Genomic DNA, 19,348 nt, shown 5'->3' with positions numbered 1-19,348 from the left:
GAGGGACTTTGGACAAGGAGAAAGGTGTGACACATTAAACCCCATAATGGGGTTTAACCATAGAGTAATAAATCAAGCCCTGGATAAATCATTTGAAAAGATTTTTTTTTTACCCCCATGAAATTTTCCACAAGAAAGAATAAAGTTGTGGGAAGCTTTCTCTACAAGGGGAAGGCCAATTCATTTTGCCTAGGATGAAAATTGGATAAATTCCCAACCAAAGAAGCTGTGGATAGGAGATGGGACAAAGGAATATGAAAAGGCAGGTTTTTGTAAGGAAGACTCCAGTAAGAATTGGAAGGAGTACAAAAGGTTCTCCACAGGAGAATGATGGTGAGAAGCAACAACCTGGAAAATATTTCATTCTGAGCACAAGCACCCTTCAGCTTGTGAAGACTGGGAATGACTTCAAACTGTCAGAAGGCAGGGTTAGGTGGAGTATTGGGAAGAAATTCTGTATTGTGCAGGTGGGGAGGCCCTGGCACAGGCTGCCCAGAGAAGTGTTCTTCCAACTGTGAGTAACCTGGTCTAGTGGAAGGTATCCCTGCCCACAGCTGCAGGGTGGAAATGAGAACATCTTCAAGGTCCCTTCCAACCCAAACCAGTCTGTGATTCCGTGATTTTAAAAAGCTGCCTGCCTGATGTCGGCTTATTGCACAATGGTTTCCAGCTCAGGAACTTCCCACAGCCCAACATCTGTGCAGCTGGCACAGTCTCCATTCCAGGGTGATGGCCACCACGCAGAGGAATTCCTCTGGAGGAGTCTGGCTGCTGCTCTTTTGCCAGGACCCGCCACCACTCACCGTCATGGTGCTCGTAGGGAAGCCAGGAGTGTTTGCTGTTCTGGTGGGTGTAGTAGGAGTTGCGCTTGGAGCACTGCTGGGCACGGAAATCCTGGAAGGGCCCCGGGCACTCCTCGGCATTGCACACCTGGTACTCGTAGGTGGCTCCCGGGCACGGGTGCCCTCCGTATGCTGGGCTGGAAAAAAAACCCAGTGGTTTGTGAGAGGGCTGGAGAGGGGATGGTGCTCAACCCCAGCACGGCTCAGTGCCCCAACACATGGCACAGTGTGGCATTCACATTTTCTGGAAAAATCCCTTTGCCCAGGATTTTTCTCCTGGGAAGCTGAGAAGCCTCAGAGAAAAAGGAAAACAATAATTATCTCATTTGCTTCTCCTGTGTTTTGCTGCTTTGGAATGTGTTTGGAGATTGTTCCAATTGGTGCTGATCAATCCAACTGGTTGATCCAACAGGGGCTTGTTACACTGGTTTCATGTGAATTGTTTTGACCTATTGGCCAATCAGGGTCAAGGTGTGTTGGACTCTGGAGAGAGAGTAATGAGTTTTCATTATTATCTTTTTAGCCTTCTGTAACTATCCTTTCTGCATTTTTTAGTATAGTATAACATTATTTAATATAATATAGTATCTTAAAATAATAAATTAGCCTTCTGAGAACATGGAGCCAGATTCATCATTCCTTCCTGCCATGGGGCACCCCACCAATACAACAGCACAGCCCCCGCAGGAACAGATGTCCCCATCCCTGCCAACAAGGGGAAGAGGCAGGAACCCCTGGCTCGTGGGCAGTTCCAGGTGGGCAAAGGGAGGGAGGCAGAGTCCAGACGTACGGTGGGTTGTCACAGCTCCGGCTGCGGGACCGCACGCCTCCCCCACAGGTCCTGGAGCACGAGCCGAACTTGGACCAGGAGCTCCAGCTGCCATCCTGGCTGTAAGGCTGCTCCGACGTCTTCCAGATGCAGTGGCCCTTGAAGCACCACTGGAAGGGAGGAGAAGGAATGAGTTCCAGGCCTCTTCCAAAGCGCTCAGCACCAGTGGAGAGCCCTCCTGCGCCCACAGCACTACAGAAAGGGTACAGCACAGGAGGGAGGTTCTCTTCATGGTGCCCTCGGACACATCCCTCCCAAAGGAAGCAGGACCAGCCCCTACCTTGCCAGGAGAGCACTCAGTGCCATCCAAGGGTGGCCCTTTCTTGGTCTTGCAGAAGTAGGGGTTGTCCGGGTGGCTGCACCACAGCTGCTTGCAGGGGTCGAAGGTGCGGAACTGGGGAGAACAGAGGAGCTGGGCTGGGACAGCAGTGGCGAGTGCCAGCAGGCTGGTGGCAGCCAGGCTGGCCGGGGACCCGGGGGAGGGGGGACAGCATGGCTATGCAGCCCCTACTCACCGCCGTGCAGGTCTTGTAGCCCACACCGAAGTCGAAGCGGCACTGCTCATCCATGGAATAATTAATTCCTGGCAGCTCGGGTAGTGTGGGCCACTGGTGCTCAAAGGGGTCATCCAGGAGGCAGTCGTAGGAGCTGCAGAGTCAGACAGAGGATTTCTTGCGATCACCCCATCCCTCAGCTCCAGGCCACTCTCCAAATTCAGCTACCAAGAATTTGAATTATCATGGAATCCCAGAATGGCTTGGGTTAGAATGGTCCTTCAAGGCCATGGAGTACTTCCACTAGACTAGGTTGCCCCAAACGCCAGTGTCCAGCCTGGCCTTGGACACTTCCAGGCATCCAGGGGCAGCCACAGCTTCTCTGGGCAGCCTGTGCAAGGGCCTCACCTCTCTCACAGGAAATAACTTTTTCCTAATATCCCCTCTAACCCTACTCTCTGTCAGTGGGAAGCCATTCCCCCTTGTCCAAAGTCCCTCTCTGGAGCCTTTAGGCACTGCAAGAGGCTCCAAGGCCTCCCCGGAGCCTTCTATCCTCCAGGCCGAACACCCCCATCTCTTCCAGCCTGTCTCCAGAGGCCCTCCAGCCCTGGGAGCACCTTTGGGTACCAAAAGCCACCAAAAGTGTGGGTCTGAGGGGTGGCCGTGCCCTCCCAGCTGGAAGGGGCGTACTGGATGTAGCGGTTGAGCTCCTGCTTGCTGCAGCGGGACCAGTGGTAGCGGTGGAAGGCGGCCTGCACCAGCGGCGCCATGATGCTCCCCATGCTGGTCTCGTCGGCGCAGCGGTTGCCCTGCCCGTCGTGCTCCATGCCCAACCTAGAGGGGAAGATCCCAAGGGATTCCCAGCTGCAGCAGCAGAAGGAAAACCCCCTTTTCAAAGGGAGGGGCACCACCCCAGTCAGCTCTGCCCCCAGAACTTACACGTGCCCAGTCTCGTGGGCCACCACAAAGGCCGAGGAGAAGCCGTCCTCGTGGTTGAGGGTGCAGCTGCGGAGAGGGTGGCACATCCCTGTCACGGGAGCGTAGCCTGGGGCAAAGACAGGAGGGATGGACAGAGGAGGGGAGGAGAGAGAAAACCTTTGAGAGAGGAAGGGAAAAAATGAAAAATTAAGAGAAAAAACCCCCACAAATACATAACCTGGCTTCGCTGCCAGAAGAGTAAACAGAGGGGGAGGCACTGGAGAGGAGGGGCTGCCCAGGTCACTTGGGTGGCAGCCCAAGGACAGGCTCACCAGTGTGTGCCAAAAGCCAGCAGAGGTTGCTGTGGGGCTTGCTGGCACCACTGTGCCCTTGTGCCAACACACCTGGGCAGGCAGGAGGGCACGAACAGCCCCCACAACACTCTGCCAGCAAGGGTGGCCATGGCCTCCCAGGCCAGGAATGGCCTTCCAGCCCAGGAATGGCCTCCCCTGCATTTTTCTTCATTTAAAACAAATAAAGAAGGAAAATGAGAGAGGAGAAAAGGCGTGAGGCTCTCCCCAGAGCCCTGCCAAAACCACAGCCCTGCTCCCACAGGGCGCACCCGCACATGCACCCGCCCCGGCCCCAGGACCCAGCCCTCGATCAAGTGCAGTGCAGTGGGGTAGCTGTGGGCAGAGGAATCTTCCCCTGTCCAGGCAGCAACACATCACCTCCATTTTGGTCACTTTTCCTTTCTTTTTCACCTTATTTCTGCCCAATTCAATTAGCTTGTTGGTACACTCCATAATTAACTCCCAAAGTTGTTTTTTTTACGTGTGTTGGTTTTTTTTGAGGCTGACCCTTTTTGGCATCAAGGGAGTTAGTGAAGGAAGGACTTAAAGGTCAGAGAGGCAAAAGCAGGGCAGGACCATGCTGGATGACTGTGCCCTGGGGGCTGGGATGCTGCAAGGGGAGAGCTCAGTCAGCCAGGAGTGGGCAGCAGCAGGAGAGGGGTGCTGAAGAGCTGAGGGAGATGCACATGCCCTACACCCACCCTGGCCAAACCACAGGGTCCACAGAGACCCCGTCCTTGTGGGATACTTGATCCACACCAAGTCACTCCCATAATGGGGTTTAACCATAGAGTAATAAATCAAGCCCTGAATAAATAATCTGAAAAGATTTTTTTTACCCTCATGAAACTTTCCACACAAGAAAGAATAAAGTTGTGAGAAGCTTTCTCTACAAGGGGAAGGCAAATTCATTTTGTCCAAGATGAAAATTGGATAAATTCCCAACCAAAGAAGCTGCGGATGGGAGATGGGACAAAGGAATATGAAAAGGTGGATGCTCACAAAGGCAGGTTTTTGTAAGGGAGACTCCAGTAAGAATTGGAAGGAGTACAAAAGGTTCTCCATAGGAGAATGATGATGAGAAGTAACTACCTGGAAAATATTTAATTCTGAGCACAAGCATCCTTCAGCCCAGGCCAGAAAACCCCTCTGTGCCACCCACTGCAGAGAGACAAGACCTCTACAGCAGCAATTAAAGTTTACAGCCCATCCGTCCACTGCTTTTCTCTTCAAAGGGCATATTTGGGATAGTTTGGTGCCACACTCTAGTCCTTCATTCCACACATCCCTGAGCTTAACAGAGTGTCGGGGGTCCACAAGGACTTTGTTTTGGAGAAAAGAGGCAAGAGCAAGCACGGTGTTACTATTCCAGCAGCCCAATCAGAGGGAGATTCCCAGTGGATGAGGAGCTCCTTGTGCCATGCAGCACAGCCAGGCAAGGACACGGGGATTCTGCAGAAAGTCCTGGAGGTGTGTGACAAGCAGAGAGCCAGATCCACAGGGAAAAGGGGAAGCAGCTGCTGGAAGGAGCACCCCTGGAGCAGGGCTGCTCCATGGATCTCACAACTCCTTCCCACCAAGGGGCAGCCTAGGGAGCCTCCCCCTTCTGCCAAAAAAGGTCCTCTCACCAATGCCTTGGGACACAGTCACTTTGCCAGGAAGGGTCTAGAAAAACGAAACAAAAGCTGGTATTGCACCCGTGTGGCTCTGGACAAGGAGACCAGGGCAGGCCACCAGCTTGGGACAACCCAAGGCCTGCTACTTGGTGGCCACAGGACCACTGGCACACTCAGGAGGGTTTCCAGCTGGATGTCTCCTGAGGTTCATCTCCTGCTGAGGGGGATCCTTCTCAGGGAGGTCATCCAAGTTAGGACAGGTTTCCTTCTCCACCTTTCCTTCCTCCTGTGCACACCAGGAGGACCTGTGCTACAGATCAGGGTGACAATACCCACCCCATCCACGGCATCAATGGAGCCTCCTGATGGAAATCCAGACCTGGCCACCAGCGTGGAAAGGAGGAGATGGGAATTTGGAAGCAGCAGGCTCAGAACAGGGAAAGTCACCTCTCCTGGTAACACCAAAGCACCTGTTTTCCTAATGAAGTCATGAAACATCAGAAGGTTTTCCTGAAAACTTTTATTAGCAAGGCCTCCAACTTCTCAGAGCACACCAGCACAATCTCTGCACCAAGAGGGTGAGAGATTCCTGCAGTAGAACTTCCTCTTTGGCCCAGGGTTTATTGAATGCTCCCATGTCCAAGAAATAAATCCATATAAAAACAGGTTTTAAAGGTCCTCCAAGGGACAGAATAAATTGATTGTCCCCATGGGGCTTCCTGCAGTAGTTCATCTTTTTTTATCTTATTTTTATATTTTTAAGGCATTTTGGGCCAAGGAGAGGACTGGTAAATGAAATCAATGAGCAGGAGAATAAATAAATAAAGACATTTTATCCATTCAGGTTGATGCTCTGGATTAATTCTCTGTCTCTCTCTTCCTCATCATGGGAAGAAAAAAAAAAGTACTGATTTTTATAACTTTTTCTGGACCTTGCTGGCCAAGAAACTGCGCTCGCAAGAAAATCCTCTCACCCCTCGCTGGCTTTTCCCCCCGGGCAGACTGCACATACCTGATCGAGACAAATACAGTACCTTGCATACCTGCGGGCCCAAAATCTTGCCTGGTGAGGAAGACGGCGTGGTCGTGGTGCTCGGCGTGCGCGGGGTCGGGGCGCTGCTGCGAGTGCGCCCAGCGGCACACCTGCTCCAGGCTGCGCGAGGGATTGCCCCGCTCGATCAGGCTCACCGACTGCAGGGAGAGCAACGGGAAACCCACTGCTGGGCAGGGCAGGAGCAGCTGCTGCCCTTCCCCTGCAAGCCAAGGAGGTGCTGTCCCAAGTGGGGTGGTTTGGGGAAGAAGGCAGGAAATGCAAGCATTTCCTTCACTCTCCCAAATGTTCACGCATTCTTCACCCCCGGCAGCTGTCAGGAGCTGGAGCTCCAAATTGAGAGAGGGTAGGGGTATCTCCCTCTCCTTCTCTCTGCTTCTCCTCCCTCTCCTTCCTATCTCCCAAGAGGGAAGAAGAAACTTGTCCTGGATTGCCAAGCAAATTGTATTCTATTTGCCATCTGTATGGCACTTGTCTTCTGTCAAGTGGGCAGCTTTCCTTGTCTCTTCCACAATCACTCCTCTCTCTGGGGAGTCACCTGCTGATAACAGGCTATTGAAGGTCCCTGCATGACTGATAAGAACTATAGCATCCCATTGTGAGATGTGAGCCCAGAGGGAGGAGCCAAGCATTCCTACCCAGATATAATCTGAGATTCTGGAACACCAGCACGGCTTCTCCACTGGATTTCCCAGAGGAACAGCAGCTGCCTCATCTTCCACTGGATCTTCAGAGGAAGACTACACCCTTCTACAGGATCCCTGCTCCAGCAGAACCATCCCTGACACTGCAGGAGGGCTGCAGCCACAATTCCAATGGGACTGCCGCCAACACCCTGACCCACAGGGTGTCAGGTCGTGTTCTGACTCTGTCACTGTTGTTTTGGTTTACTGCATTGTTTATTTTATCTTTTTATTTTCTTCCCTAGTAAAGAACAGTTATTCCTGCTCCCATATCTTTGCCTGAGAGCCCGTTAATTTAAAATTCATAGCAATTCAGAGTTGGGGGTGGGTTACATTTTCCAATTCAGGGGAGGCTCCTGCCTTCCTTAGCAGACACCTGGCTTTCAAACTAAGACAAAGCTGCAGGAGGACTCACTCAGGAAGCATCAGATCCAAACAGTGAGCTGAGGTCTCTCCTGGATTCCAAAAAGATTCATCCATTCCTTCTTTTCTACATCATCCCCTGAACCTGAGAAGTGACGTAGCTGGACAAAGCAGCTGCCTCCAGAGCTGACTTTGGGGAGGAAAAATCATCCCTAACAGAGCCTGGCAGTTCCCACCCTGCTCTATCACCACAGCTCCAAATCCCTTCCCCTCCTCAGATCAACCTCCAGCCCAGAGCACAAACATCACTGGGATGAAGCCAAATGGATTGTTGGTTTTCTCAGCTAGACATTATGTCCCTGGTTCCATGGAAGCCTCCAAAAATGGGCCAGCCTCCATCCTTATCCCTGCTCCTCAGAACCATCCCTGGATCTCCAGGATGTATTTGGGTTTCTGCCAGCCAAGCATAATTCTATAATAAGGAAGTTTTTTCCAATACCTAACTGGTCTTATTTGCAGATCACACACAGAGACATCACTGTGTTGCGTCATTAACACCCTTGCTAGAAAACTTCCTGTGGGACAGGGGCTTGCCCCAAAAAAGTACAGAAAATCACATTGTTTTAAAGAAAAATCTGACTGCTGTGCTCGAACAAGCGTTAAAAAGTAAGTGCAGCCTGAGAAACCACAGGAAAACTTCTCAGGAAACCTTCCCACGCTTTTCCTGGCCATGCCCAAGCCACACGAGAGCTACAGGACAGCCAGGGAGATGAGTCAAGGAGATCCCAGCCTCAGCTTCTCCTCTCAGTATGGGAAGCCACCTCTACCCCATCACCTCAGAGCTCTGAGGAAGCCTCTGTGGTTTTCCCCACATCCCAGAGCAAGCAGGTACCAGCAGATCACATCCACCCACCCACCACCTCCCTCAGGGGCTGTCCAGGCCCTCAGCCCCCAAAATCCAGGCTAAGGAAGGTTCAAATTCACCCCTGCCCAGCACAGTTGTCACCCGTGCTCCGACAACTGCCACATTTTCCCAAGGCTGGGCTTACCTAAGTGCTAAATAAACATTAGAGCACGTCCTGCTCTAACCCGAGCGCCGGATTTACCTGGCGGTATCCCACCATGATCATCCTGACCAGCACGATGTTGATGTGCACACCCAGCGACTCGTCGTGGTAAATCTCATCCACCTGAGGGAGGGAGTGTGAGAAACAGCTGCTCACTTTTCATAACTCAGGAAGGTTTATTAAACCTTGTCAAAAATACAACAGAAGACTGAATAAAGAAAAAAGGTTATGGTGCTGGGAGCAAAAAGTTTTCCCCGCCATGTGCTCAGCTCCCTCACAATGGAGGTTTTACCCTTTTTAACCCTTTAACCCCTCCCAAAGCTCTGTCCATCTTCACTGTCCAGTAGAGACCTCTTCCTCAAATCCTGATTGGAGGTCAGTGTTCTATAATGACAAGCCAGCCCTCCCAGATGTCCCAACTCCAGTTGTCCCTTGATAACCACGTGAGAGGGTACAGGGTAACTGTAAACTTATAAACTTTTCTGAACCTATATACATGATATTTGTCCATTAATTGTGAGAATCAATCATGGCATCGTTCATCTATCACAGGAGGGAAATCCAACAGGGAAGGAGTTAAGGCCATCCCAGCTCTCAAGCCCCTCCTTGCTCCCATGTTCCACACTCTTCCAGGCTTTCCAAGGCCAGGTGCAAAGATGTCATACTCCTCCTCCCACTGTGGGGAGGGTTTTTTTTCCCATTTTCCCACGTGTAACAAGCACAAAGCCAAAAAGCCAAGCTGGAATAAGCCAAAATTTCCACAGGAATGGCTCAGATGGTCAATGACATCACCCATTCCCATCAAGGGCTGCGTTTCCTCCACCACATTTCTCAATGAGCCGTTGGAATACGAATCCCTCAGGGGGATGGAAATGCTCCAGACTCCAGCACCCAAAGGAAAAATGGCTTTTTGATACAATCCTTTGCCTCTCCCCAAAGCCAGGGCTTTCCTCAGTTGAGTCAAACCTGACCTATGGCTCCAGAAATCCCAGGAAAAGGCAACACAATGGAGAGAACAGGGAGGGCTCGTGACTCAATGGGATTTGTACCATCCTCAGCTATTAAAAATGACCTTGCAAAGGAAATAACCAGCTACAACCTCTTCCTTCTGCGTTTCCAGGATGAAATTCTACTCCCAAATGCTACCAAGAGAGTAGGACACCCAGATGGGAAATGTCCCTGAGAGCTGAGCCCAGTGACATGGAGAGAGGCACGGAGTGGGCAGCCACAGACCCACATGAGGCCCTGCACCTCCTGCAAAGCATGTGGGAAAACACAGCCCAGGGAAGAGGAACACCCTGATTTTTGAGAATGGGGCTTTCTTTTTCCCAAAAGGCCTCTCAAATTAACAGTTCCACAAATTGGGTTTCACTGCAGAAGTCAAAGAAACTGAATTAAGACAATTTTTAATACTGACTAGAATTCATGTTTTAATTAAAATACACTTTTTCGGCTTTGCCCATGGGTGGACTAATTTGCCTCAGCTCTATCATAGCCTTCCAGACTAGATGAAGGTTATGAAGTCAGATTTATGGATCTTTTCTATTTTTTCCTCTATTCCTTTGGGGTTTTGCAATTTTACATCAAGGGTTGGGTGACAACTACCCTTTTACTGCTGTCCAAGTCCATGTCAGCCACTCCCCAGTGTTTTACAAGCCTCCCATTCTCCAGCCTGGGATTCCATTTGAAATACCCACTCAAGCCATTTTTAAACCCAAAAACGCAGTGCTAACCTTTTCCCTATGACAACCAATACTCCCAGGAGGTGCCTCCGAGCCATGCAGAGAGGTAATGCAGATCCTGAGCCTTGAATGCAGCTAAATTGATTATAAAAAATTAAAATTAATCAATGAACTGCCAGCCCATCCCCGTTAATGCCTCCCTTTGGATGCAGAAGCTGCAAGAGCCGCCGGGTATTTTATCCATCAGTGTGGAAAGATGGTGCTGGTCAACCCATCCTCAGCTCATCCCTGCTTTCTGTGGCTGGAATGCCCCTTCACCCTCCCCCTTTTGTAAGAATAATGAGGATATGGTGGATTTTTTCTGATGCCAACCCTATTTTTTTGGGGGACATGCACGGAAGGGTGGAAGGTCACACAGTACTGCAGCTGCAAACATTAGTCAGGCTCCAGACCCACTGAGGTGTGAAGGATCCAGCCCAGCAAGGAGATGCAGCTCCCCAGGGATGTCAGGCTGGGTTTTAGCATGTAGGAGGCTTTGGCATCGCAGAAAAATCCCACATCCTAAGTTTGATCCCTTACAAAAATATTGGCAATGTGGCAGAGTGGGAAAGCAAGGAGAGAGGGAGAAATTAAAGCCATGCTTGAAGAGGTGCAGAGCTGGAGCTGGGGGGTGGTGTGGGGAACAGGACAGGAAACACAACCCTTTCCTTCACTCTCCCAAATCTTCACACCTTTTCCTTCAGCCCCAGCAGCTGCCAGGAGCTGGAGCTCCAAACTGAGAGAGGGGAAGGTTAGATGGGATATTGGGAAGGAACTGAGGGATGGGTTAGATGGGATATTGGGAAGGAACTGAGGAATGGGTTAGATGGGATATTGGGAAGGAACTGAGGGAGGTGAGGCCCTGGCAGAGGCTGCCCAGAGAAGCTGTGGCTGCCCCATCCCTGGAAGTGTCCAAGGTCAGGTTTGATTTGGCTTGGACCAGCCTGGGATGGTGAAAGGTGTCCCTGCCCATGGCAGGGGGTAGGAATAGAATGAACTTTCATCTCCCTTCCAAACCTCTCCATGATTTCAGGATTCTGTGGTTGTCCACCAGCGCTCTGCTGCTTGCTGCCTGCTCCTGAGGACCCCTCAATCCATCAGGATGAGCCACATTCCTGCCTTAGGGACCCCTCTACCAACCACAACCTGACCTTGCTGTGGCTGGGAGCACCACGTGGAGCAGCACAGACCTCTCCTTCCCAGCTGCACAGGATATTTGGGCAGGATGCTCAGTAGATCCTGCTGTATTATTCCAAGAAGGGATTTAATTCCATAAATCTTCCTTATAAAGCAGGGCTAAATCCCACTCTGCTCCAGCTCACAGGGGCCTGGTGCTCCTTCAGTATGGTGCTCCATTTCAGCCCTTCCTGGTGCACCATTTCAGCCTCTGACATGAAGAGTCAACCTAAAGCCCAGCCCCTGTTTAGTCCAGGGTTTAGGCAGGGATCTGCACCTAACAGATACCAGCTCAGCAGTGACCTTTAGGGTTAATTCAGAAAGCAGATGTGGAACCACACTGCCCAAGGCTGCAGACCTCCCTTCACAGCCAGATATAAATAATTGATTGGGGGGGGGAGAAAGAATTATATCAAAAGGGTTTGGTGCTGGCTGCTGCCAGGGCTGCAACCCTGCAGGCCCCAAATTTTGGGGCAGGGGGGGAACATCAGCAGGGCCAGATTCCCCCAAGTGCTGCAGGGCCTGTGGAAGAAGTGGGGATGGAGGTGGAGGGGTTGAGCATCGCCTTGGAAATGGGAATTCACCTGGAGAGAAATGGGAATTCGCATGTGCAGGCTTGGCACAGCTCGCCCTGCCCCCTGCAGATGCCAGTGTCTTCAGAGAAACCCCTTCCCCCCAAAACAGCTGTTCAGCAAAGGGCTCCAGTAAAAAAATACCAATTTTTATAACCCACATCCCTGAAGCTATGGGATAAAGATCTTCTTATCCCTCTCATCCTGTTTCACACCATCACCTGCTCTCCTCTTTCATTTAGAATGGAATTTTCCCACCTATAGACAGCCCAGCCCTTAAGGCTCGCTGTGAGTTAAGGGCAAACCAGCAGGAACATCCACCCCACAGGACTGGCCCCAAGCCCTGCAACACCAAGGAGGCAGTGGCACTGCTTTCCAGTGACAGGAACATTCCACCCTGAGAGCAGGGCAGGCTGCCCCCCCAAATCCCTGCAAAGCCCGGCCAGCCCCGAGCCGGCAGCCCCAGACGCGAGATCCCGACAGCAAAACCGCACTGGCAACGAGGTCTAGACCTCGCTGTTCTTCAGGGAAGGAAAACAAAGGGAGAGACACGAGAAGAATTTGCCAAAGCAGCAGAATAGCTGACATTTCAAAACGCCGGGATCGCTTACTCGGAACAGCCAAGTCATCTTTAAACTCCTTTCTTTTATTCTCTCGCTCGGTTTTTACGCTGGTGGATTCACCCTGAGCCTCTCTGCTGGGGCTAGGGGGTTAGGAAGGGAGGGGAAAATCTCCCTTACCACATTTTTGGGCTTGTATAATGCATAATGTCACCTCTGTGAGGGCTGACCCACATTATCTGTGGGGAGGAAGAGAGGAATGGGAGAATTGTTCTGCGAGGTAAAGACTAGATTTGATCAGAGCTCCCTACAGAACAAGGAATGTTGTCCCAGAAAAATAGCAACAAACATGTAAGCCTATACAGAGGGTAGGGAAAAGTGCATGGACACATGAGAGACACCAGAGGTATTTTTGTTATTATCAGTTACCAAGGAAGTGGCTTGTAAACCCCTCACCTACTGGAAAAAACATACACAGGTTAAAATTAAAGCTGAAGGTTTAATTTTTGTTCCCAAACCTCCTCTTCTGTGGGGTCTCAGTAGCACTCTTTGTTGCTCTGCCCTTGGGAACAATAATTTCAGCTGGAGCCAGGCAAGTCCCAGCCTGGAGAGGGCTCTGACTCAAGGGGTTTCCCTAGTAACTCAAAACAATGGGAAAACACCAAAAACCTTTGCATCCTTAACCAAATCATGGGCAATTTCAGACAAAAGCCCAGGAGCCCACTTGAGGCCAGGGCCAGGTTTAACACAGCCACAGCTTGGCTTCTCCCCTCCAAGTGGAGCCACCCCAGACCCGAAAGGATCAGGGATGAGCAGTGGGAAGTCTGGAGGAGAAAACCAAGAAGCCCAACTCCCTGAAGGCAAGAGACTGAAAAGCAGAGCTGAGCACCGAGTATTTCCTCTCCTCCTCTTTTCCAAGGTGCTGGATCCCCTCCTGGTTCCCAGCCCTTGATCTCAGCAGCCCCCATGGATGGGAGATCCCAATTTTCCTTCTGTAACATCACAACCCCTGCCACAGGCAGCAAGCAGAGAGGGGAATGGCTTTCCAGAGGCACCACATCACCCAACATTCATCCCAAGAGCCCAACAGACCAGGTCTGGTTAGGTGGACAGAGCAAAGCTCAGCTCAGAGCAGAGATAAGCTCAGCTACTGATGGCAGAGCGGGAGCTGTGCCTTTCCCACTCACTCCAACCTGACCCCAAATTCCTGGGCAGCATCTGAGCCAAAAAGGGAAGGGCAGGCTGGGAATGCAGGCTGGGAGCTAGCAGGGAAGGCAGCCTGCCTGCAGGGAAGCTCTTAGATGCACAAAAGGAGCAGTCATCCTCATGTCAGCCTCCCGGGACTGACACAGCGCCCTTCACTGAAAAGCATCCACATCTCTGGCAATGAAATAAGGGCTGTGGGGTTTGTTTCTTTTCATAAAAAACCTCCTCCGTGACAAATCATTTATCACCAAGCTTCAGCCGACACAGAGTTCCTAATAAAGGGTTTTGTGTCTTGGGAAGAGCCCCGGGACCCTACCTACAGCAGCGCTGGGAAGGGATCCGCGTCCCACTGCTCCCTCGGCACTCAGTGGAGACCTCAGGGAAAGCCAGGAGAGTTTATCATTACTCCCAAACCCATTGCCCCCGTTCCTTGGGATATATCTTGATAGGAGAGCTCCTAGACAGGAAAACTTTCCCAGTTGGCTCCCTGACATACTCCAGCCCAGCTCGTTAAGTCCTTTCCTCGTTAGAGGGCTGGCCAAGCCTCTCATCCTTCTTCCCTTTGCCTCCAACTAATGGGATTAATGTTCAGCTGTGTGGTCCCAGCAGGCTCCTCCTCTCTCTCCCTCCCTCTGCCACCCAGGCCAGAAAGCAGGACTCTTTTTTTCTGCTGAATCGGGTGTTTTAAGGCAATCTGAGCCGGTAAGGAAACGAGGCGGCGCCAAGGGAAGAGGAGGCGGACGGAGGTCACGGCAAAGCTGGAAAGAGAACGCACTAAAAACCAGAAAGAAAGAAGGGGAAGGGGGTGGGGGGGAGAATATACAGAAGGAAATAATAGTTGGGGGGAAGTATTTGTTGCCTGTATTATCCTGGGGCTTTCCCCCCCTCATTAAAGTCTCCAGCGCCGCCTTTAATTGAATAGGCAGCGGGTCCTCCCTTCTCCCAGCGCAGCATCCCGCGCATTCACTCCCTGAAAAGTCCTGCCCGCGGGGTAGGAACCATGAAATGCGCCTGAAAACCGACCTTTTGATCAGAGCTGACAATCCCCGGGGCTCAAACTGGCCATCCCGAGCCCCCTTCCCCCCCGGGATCCGAAAGGAAAAATGACATCATCTCCGACCCCCGAAACGTGGGAAGAGCCGGAGGGCAGAGCAGGGAACCCGGTGGCTTCCCTTTAATTTAATGTTCAGAAAGTGAATTTTAGTGATGCTGAGAACATCGGGATAACGTGCCAGAGAATAAAACATTGTGATGAAGGTGTTTGCTTCTTCAACACTTTCCCTATTTAGGACCAGCCACTTCACTCATCGTTCACCTCATCACCCTTTAATCACACAAATCCTCCCCCCACCTGTGTTGATAATTCCCCCTTCGTTGCTGGACATGTGGCAGAAATAATGTCCAAAGCAACAACCAAGCACCCAAGAGCATCTTTATAACTTGGCCATTCCAGAGCTGGTTGAGCCTTTTGAACATTTCCCACCACTATGTCAAGGAACACTTAAAGAAAAGTAAATAAATAGAGGTGATAATAAAGCATGGAAAACAAAACAAAATTGGGACAGAGGAAGAGATCCTTGAGCATAGATCTTATTTGCTGACATTCAGGTGCTGGAGGAGAAAACCTCCCTCCAGATGACTGGATGTATAAATATTGATCCTTCCACATCTCTCAGGACTCAGGGAATATGGATGTTTTTACCTTAGAAAGGAATGAAAAGGGGTGTAAGGAACCACCACAGGCTGCCCCGTGCCTCAGAGTGAGGAAGGGTGCAGGAACTGTAAAGTTGCTTTAAACTCCTTTTCAAACATATCCTGAATGGTTATCCAGGTGCAAAAAGCTCCTGAAAACCTATAAAAATATTTCCTCTACCAACAAATAGTATTCAGAATAAATCATGAACATCATCACTGCAAAACAAATTACAGATATGGTCATTTCTAACTAAGTAAGCCATGACCATTCTCTTTTCTAGCGTTTCCTGAGACTTCGGTGAAGAGGAGGAAATGTTCTCAGCCAGGATAAACTTTTGGACTCAGGTGACAGACAGTGACAGCACTGACACACCAAACCCTGCCATTGGCAAGGGGAAGGTGATGGAGATGGCCATCAAAGGGCTCTGCTTTCCATGCCTCCAATTCCCACAGCTATTGAACACCAGAGCCGGCGGTGTGAAGGCACAGCCCTTCCTGCAGCCCTGCTCCCCCTCCCAAACCCATTTCTCTTCCCAGGATAACAGATCTGCAGCACCAGAAGAGCACTAAAACCCAGGGCAGGGTGGGATCCACATCCCCCAGAGCCGAGCCTTACTATGTTCATGAGGGTGAGGACGTAGTTCTGGACGTGCTCCTTGCCATGGAAGCGCACCACGGAGTCATCCACGGCCAGCAGCACCTCGATGTTGTAGTCGTCCTTCCTGGCGTGGCGCCGCTTGCGCTCCGCGTCCCCCAGCCGCTCCGCCAGCAGCTCCAGGGAATTGGGCAGCTCACCCACCTGCACCCCGGGCCCTGGGCAGGAAAAGAAAGAGCCCTTGAGGTGATCTGGCACCACAGTGACCCTCCACATAAGTAGGAATGCAGCAGGGAAAGCAGATATGAGATTTAACTCTAACGGGATATTGAGGTCCGGCTGGTTGCTGGTCCAGCCCACCCAGTGGCAGGTGAGCTCAGAATGGCTCTGAATTGTGAGGACCAGCACTAAAAGATATGTTAATGATTGGACTTGAGAACCTTAAATGTTTTTTCCATACTAAATGATTCTATGATCTGTGAAAAAGTCAAATCCAGGCCACATTTTGTAGAACCATCACAGAATGGTTTGGGTTGGAAGGGACCTTAGAGCTCATCCTGTTCCAGCCCCTGCCATGGACAGGGACACCTTCCACTATTCCAGGCTGCTCCAAGCCCTATTCAGCCTGGCCTTGGACAATTCCAGGGATGCAGGGGCAGCCACAGCTTCTCTGGACAATAACTTCCAGTACCCCAACACTCTCACAACACAGGTGATCAAAGCAAGGCTGCAGCACCTCCAGCCCAGCATTCCCTTTCCTTCTTCTTGACTTTAGCAGTTAAACTGAGCCTAAAGCCACAGGGTGAGATATACAAGGGCTTGTAGAAGGAGAAGTCCTCTCCCCAGGTGAAATATTGATTACCAGTTTCTGGGATAGACTGGATTCCAGCAGCCCCTACCTTCAGGGTGGAGGTCGTGGGGCGGCTCGGCGCCGTCCTGCCGGATGGCCGAGCGCCGATAGACCACGTGGGCCCTGCCGTGCTCCTCCGTGTCCTGCTGGCCCCTCTCCAGGGGCTCGATGAAAAACTCGTTGCTGTCTGTCCGAATCAGGCCAGCCTGGACTCCACAAAGAAACAAGGAAAAGGGGGGGAAAAATGGTGTGGTTTTATATAACTGTAGGGGGACATACATACTCACTATGCTCGTTAAAGATTAATGTAGAGCACACACAAATGGGAAAGGCATCCCAAATAATCTTGTTTTGATCCTACTCCATGACACCAGGATGGTTCTAATACCATGTTCATCTATGACAACCCTTAATTTCTCATGTAGATGGGGAAAAAAAAAAAAGGTAAAGAAAACGCAAGCAACAAAAAAAAAAACCCTAACCTGGCTGCAATTCAATTTGTGTCTTTATATGGCTACAAAAGTCAGTTCTGCCTCATCTAGGAGTTGTGTTGGACCCTGAACTCAGGGATACAAGGCTGAAGGGGCTCCCAAGACACTCCTGAGCCTCCCTGAACCCTCCCCATTCCATTCCCACAGTGCCTTTAGGATATCTGCTATTTCACTGACACAACGAGCCGCAACAAGAAGGAAAGAGAAACCATTCTCTCTGCCCCACAAAGCACTTGAGAATTAACAGAGGGGAATCCCGTCGGGGCAGAAGCTGGAAAGCATTACAACTCCACCTCCCAAACACAGGGAAGATGAATGACAGGGCAAACATCGCTGGAAATGTTGTCCTGGCTACCGACCTGCTCCTAATTAACACCAAGCTCCCATCAAATCCCCCTTACATCAGCCTGAGCGCTCACACCCCGCAGCGCCGGCCGGCTCAGACCTCGGGCAAGGAAAAGGATCACCAGGATTTGGCTTCTCTCCCAGGGCAGCCCCCCCAGCTCGGCATTTTTCCCAGCTCCCTCCGTGGCGCACGCGCGCGTTCCTTCCCCTGCTGCTGAAGGGCTGCCTGGAAAGCACCAGCAGAACTTTTGGATCTGTTTTTGGAGCAAAGCCTCCAGCAGCGTGGACCTACTGGAGTCCTCAAAAGGGTGTTGGGGTGTTGGAATGGTCCTCATCAAATCAAATAAAAGTAAAATATATACAGAGATGTACTTTGGACAGAGGTTGGGGCTCTTCCAAACCCGCCTGGCTCTTTGGGTCCCCTTCATGTTTGCATCCCATTGGATTAATCAGGCAATGGCCAACCTGGCTCTCTTGGATTACACCAAATTTCCTGCTCTACTTGGGTTTCATTAACTGCTTAACTCCACTGCAAAGTGGGGTTTTGGCAGGTTTTGCTTCACCTCCTTCCCGAGGAATCCAAGTCCTTGCCTGACACATGTATCTCAGGTTCTTCCCACAGGAGACATCCAGGTCAAACCAGGGCAGCCAGGGATTGTGCCCCCACCCTCAGCCAAGGAGATGAAGAACACAGCCAGGTTTAACCAGGGCACCAGGCAGGGTGGTGGTGATGAGGCAGGGAACAAGCCAGGGAGTTAAACCACCAGTCAGGCTCAGTGATGGCTGGGTGAGGCCATGATGATGGGGCAGGGCACAGAATCAGGGAATCCCTTAGGCTGGAAAAGCTCTCCAAGATCATTGAGCCCAACCATTGACCCAGCACTGCCAAAGCCACCACTAAAACACATCCCCAAGTGCCACATTTATACATCTTTCCAATCCCTCCAGGGATGGGGAACACAAGCCTGTGCCCGGACCTCACAACTCCTTCCATGAAGAAATTCTCCTAATTTCCAGCTCCAAAACATTGCTCTTCATTATACAATAAGAGAAGGAGCAGAAGCAGCCCCTGCCCCAGGAGGAGCTCTTCTGGGACACCATCACCCCCTCCCAGCCCTGCCACGGGGCGTTTCACTCGGGGCCAGGCACCCCAAAGCCGCTTTATGGGTTTAGGGCCAAAGCCGGGACTTGCTGAGTCAGGCGGCCGGAGGAAAGCCGTGCTGCAAGGCTGGATTAAAACCTGAAAGAGCCTGGTCCCAAGCCACAGCCCACTTGGGTTTGAGCTGCTCTACGGCTCGTGACTAATTATATCTGGCTCAAGGAATAAAGCAGCCCAGACTTTCTCCCAAAGGCGGGATGCAGCGCGCCGCCGACTCCGGGGATGACCGAGGGCAAAGGGGACGATGCTGGGATTTTGTGTCCATCTGATCAGAGCAGCCCAAGAAATGAAACAGAAGCTGCAGTGGTCACCCTGGCACTCACAAAAATAAATTAAAAAAACAAAACAACTCAAAAAACACCATTGCAAGAGGCACGTACCAACCTGCCTGCTCACAAAGAGGAGCAGCTCAGGCTGTATTTCAGCATTTTGGGAGGGTTGTAACAGTAGAGAGGCAGCAGAAAAGGTCAGATGCCACCCAAAAAGTCCCACTTAGCTTTTCTTGGGCTTTTTCCAAGAGTTCAATCCCATCCTCAGTGATCAATTAGCCATATGCTTCCTAGCCTTGATTTTAATTTGGTTTAATAATACCAAATCGAATTAAATCAATTGGCAGAACTATTACCACTGCTTTTCAAACATGAGATGCTGTCTGCAGCTCTCAGTGAAGGCACTCCCCAACCAGAAAATGGCCCTTTAAAGGCAATTCCACTGGAAAGAGGGAACACATACACCAAACTCACCCTCACAGAGGGTGAAGTG

General features: G+C 51.1%; 1 protein-coding gene across 1 annotated transcript in view; it reads right to left on the bottom strand.

Moving 5' to 3' along the window:
* ADAMTS14 (ADAM metallopeptidase with thrombospondin type 1 motif 14) overlaps nucleotides 1–19,348 on the bottom strand; it is a 31,407-nt gene that overhangs the window by 7,871 nt on the left and 4,188 nt on the right. The window contains exons 2-11 of the mRNA XM_054288436.1: nucleotides 16,641–16,797; nucleotides 15,763–15,959; nucleotides 8,256–8,339; nucleotides 6,087–6,243; nucleotides 3,105–3,210; nucleotides 2,856–2,999; nucleotides 2,187–2,319; nucleotides 1,952–2,065; nucleotides 1,633–1,781; nucleotides 804–979 (exon numbers count right to left, since the gene is read on the bottom strand). Coding sequence (XP_054144411.1) covers nucleotides 804–979; nucleotides 1,633–1,781; nucleotides 1,952–2,065; nucleotides 2,187–2,319; nucleotides 2,856–2,999; nucleotides 3,105–3,210; nucleotides 6,087–6,243; nucleotides 8,256–8,339; nucleotides 15,763–15,959; nucleotides 16,641–16,797 — 1,417 coding nt within the window. The remainder of the gene's footprint in view (nucleotides 1–803; nucleotides 980–1,632; nucleotides 1,782–1,951; nucleotides 2,066–2,186; nucleotides 2,320–2,855; nucleotides 3,000–3,104; nucleotides 3,211–6,086; nucleotides 6,244–8,255; nucleotides 8,340–15,762; nucleotides 15,960–16,640; nucleotides 16,798–19,348) is intronic.

Source organism: Melozone crissalis, unplaced genomic scaffold (assembly GCF_028551555.1).
Source record: "Melozone crissalis strain CALT ecotype California unplaced genomic scaffold, PUWL_Pcris_2 ptg000062l_1, whole genome shotgun sequence".
Lineage (NCBI taxonomy): Eukaryota > Metazoa > Chordata > Aves > Passeriformes > Passerellidae > Melozone > Melozone crissalis.
Note: the sequence above shows the minus strand (reverse complement) of the source record. Positions and strands in the feature narration are given on the sequence as shown.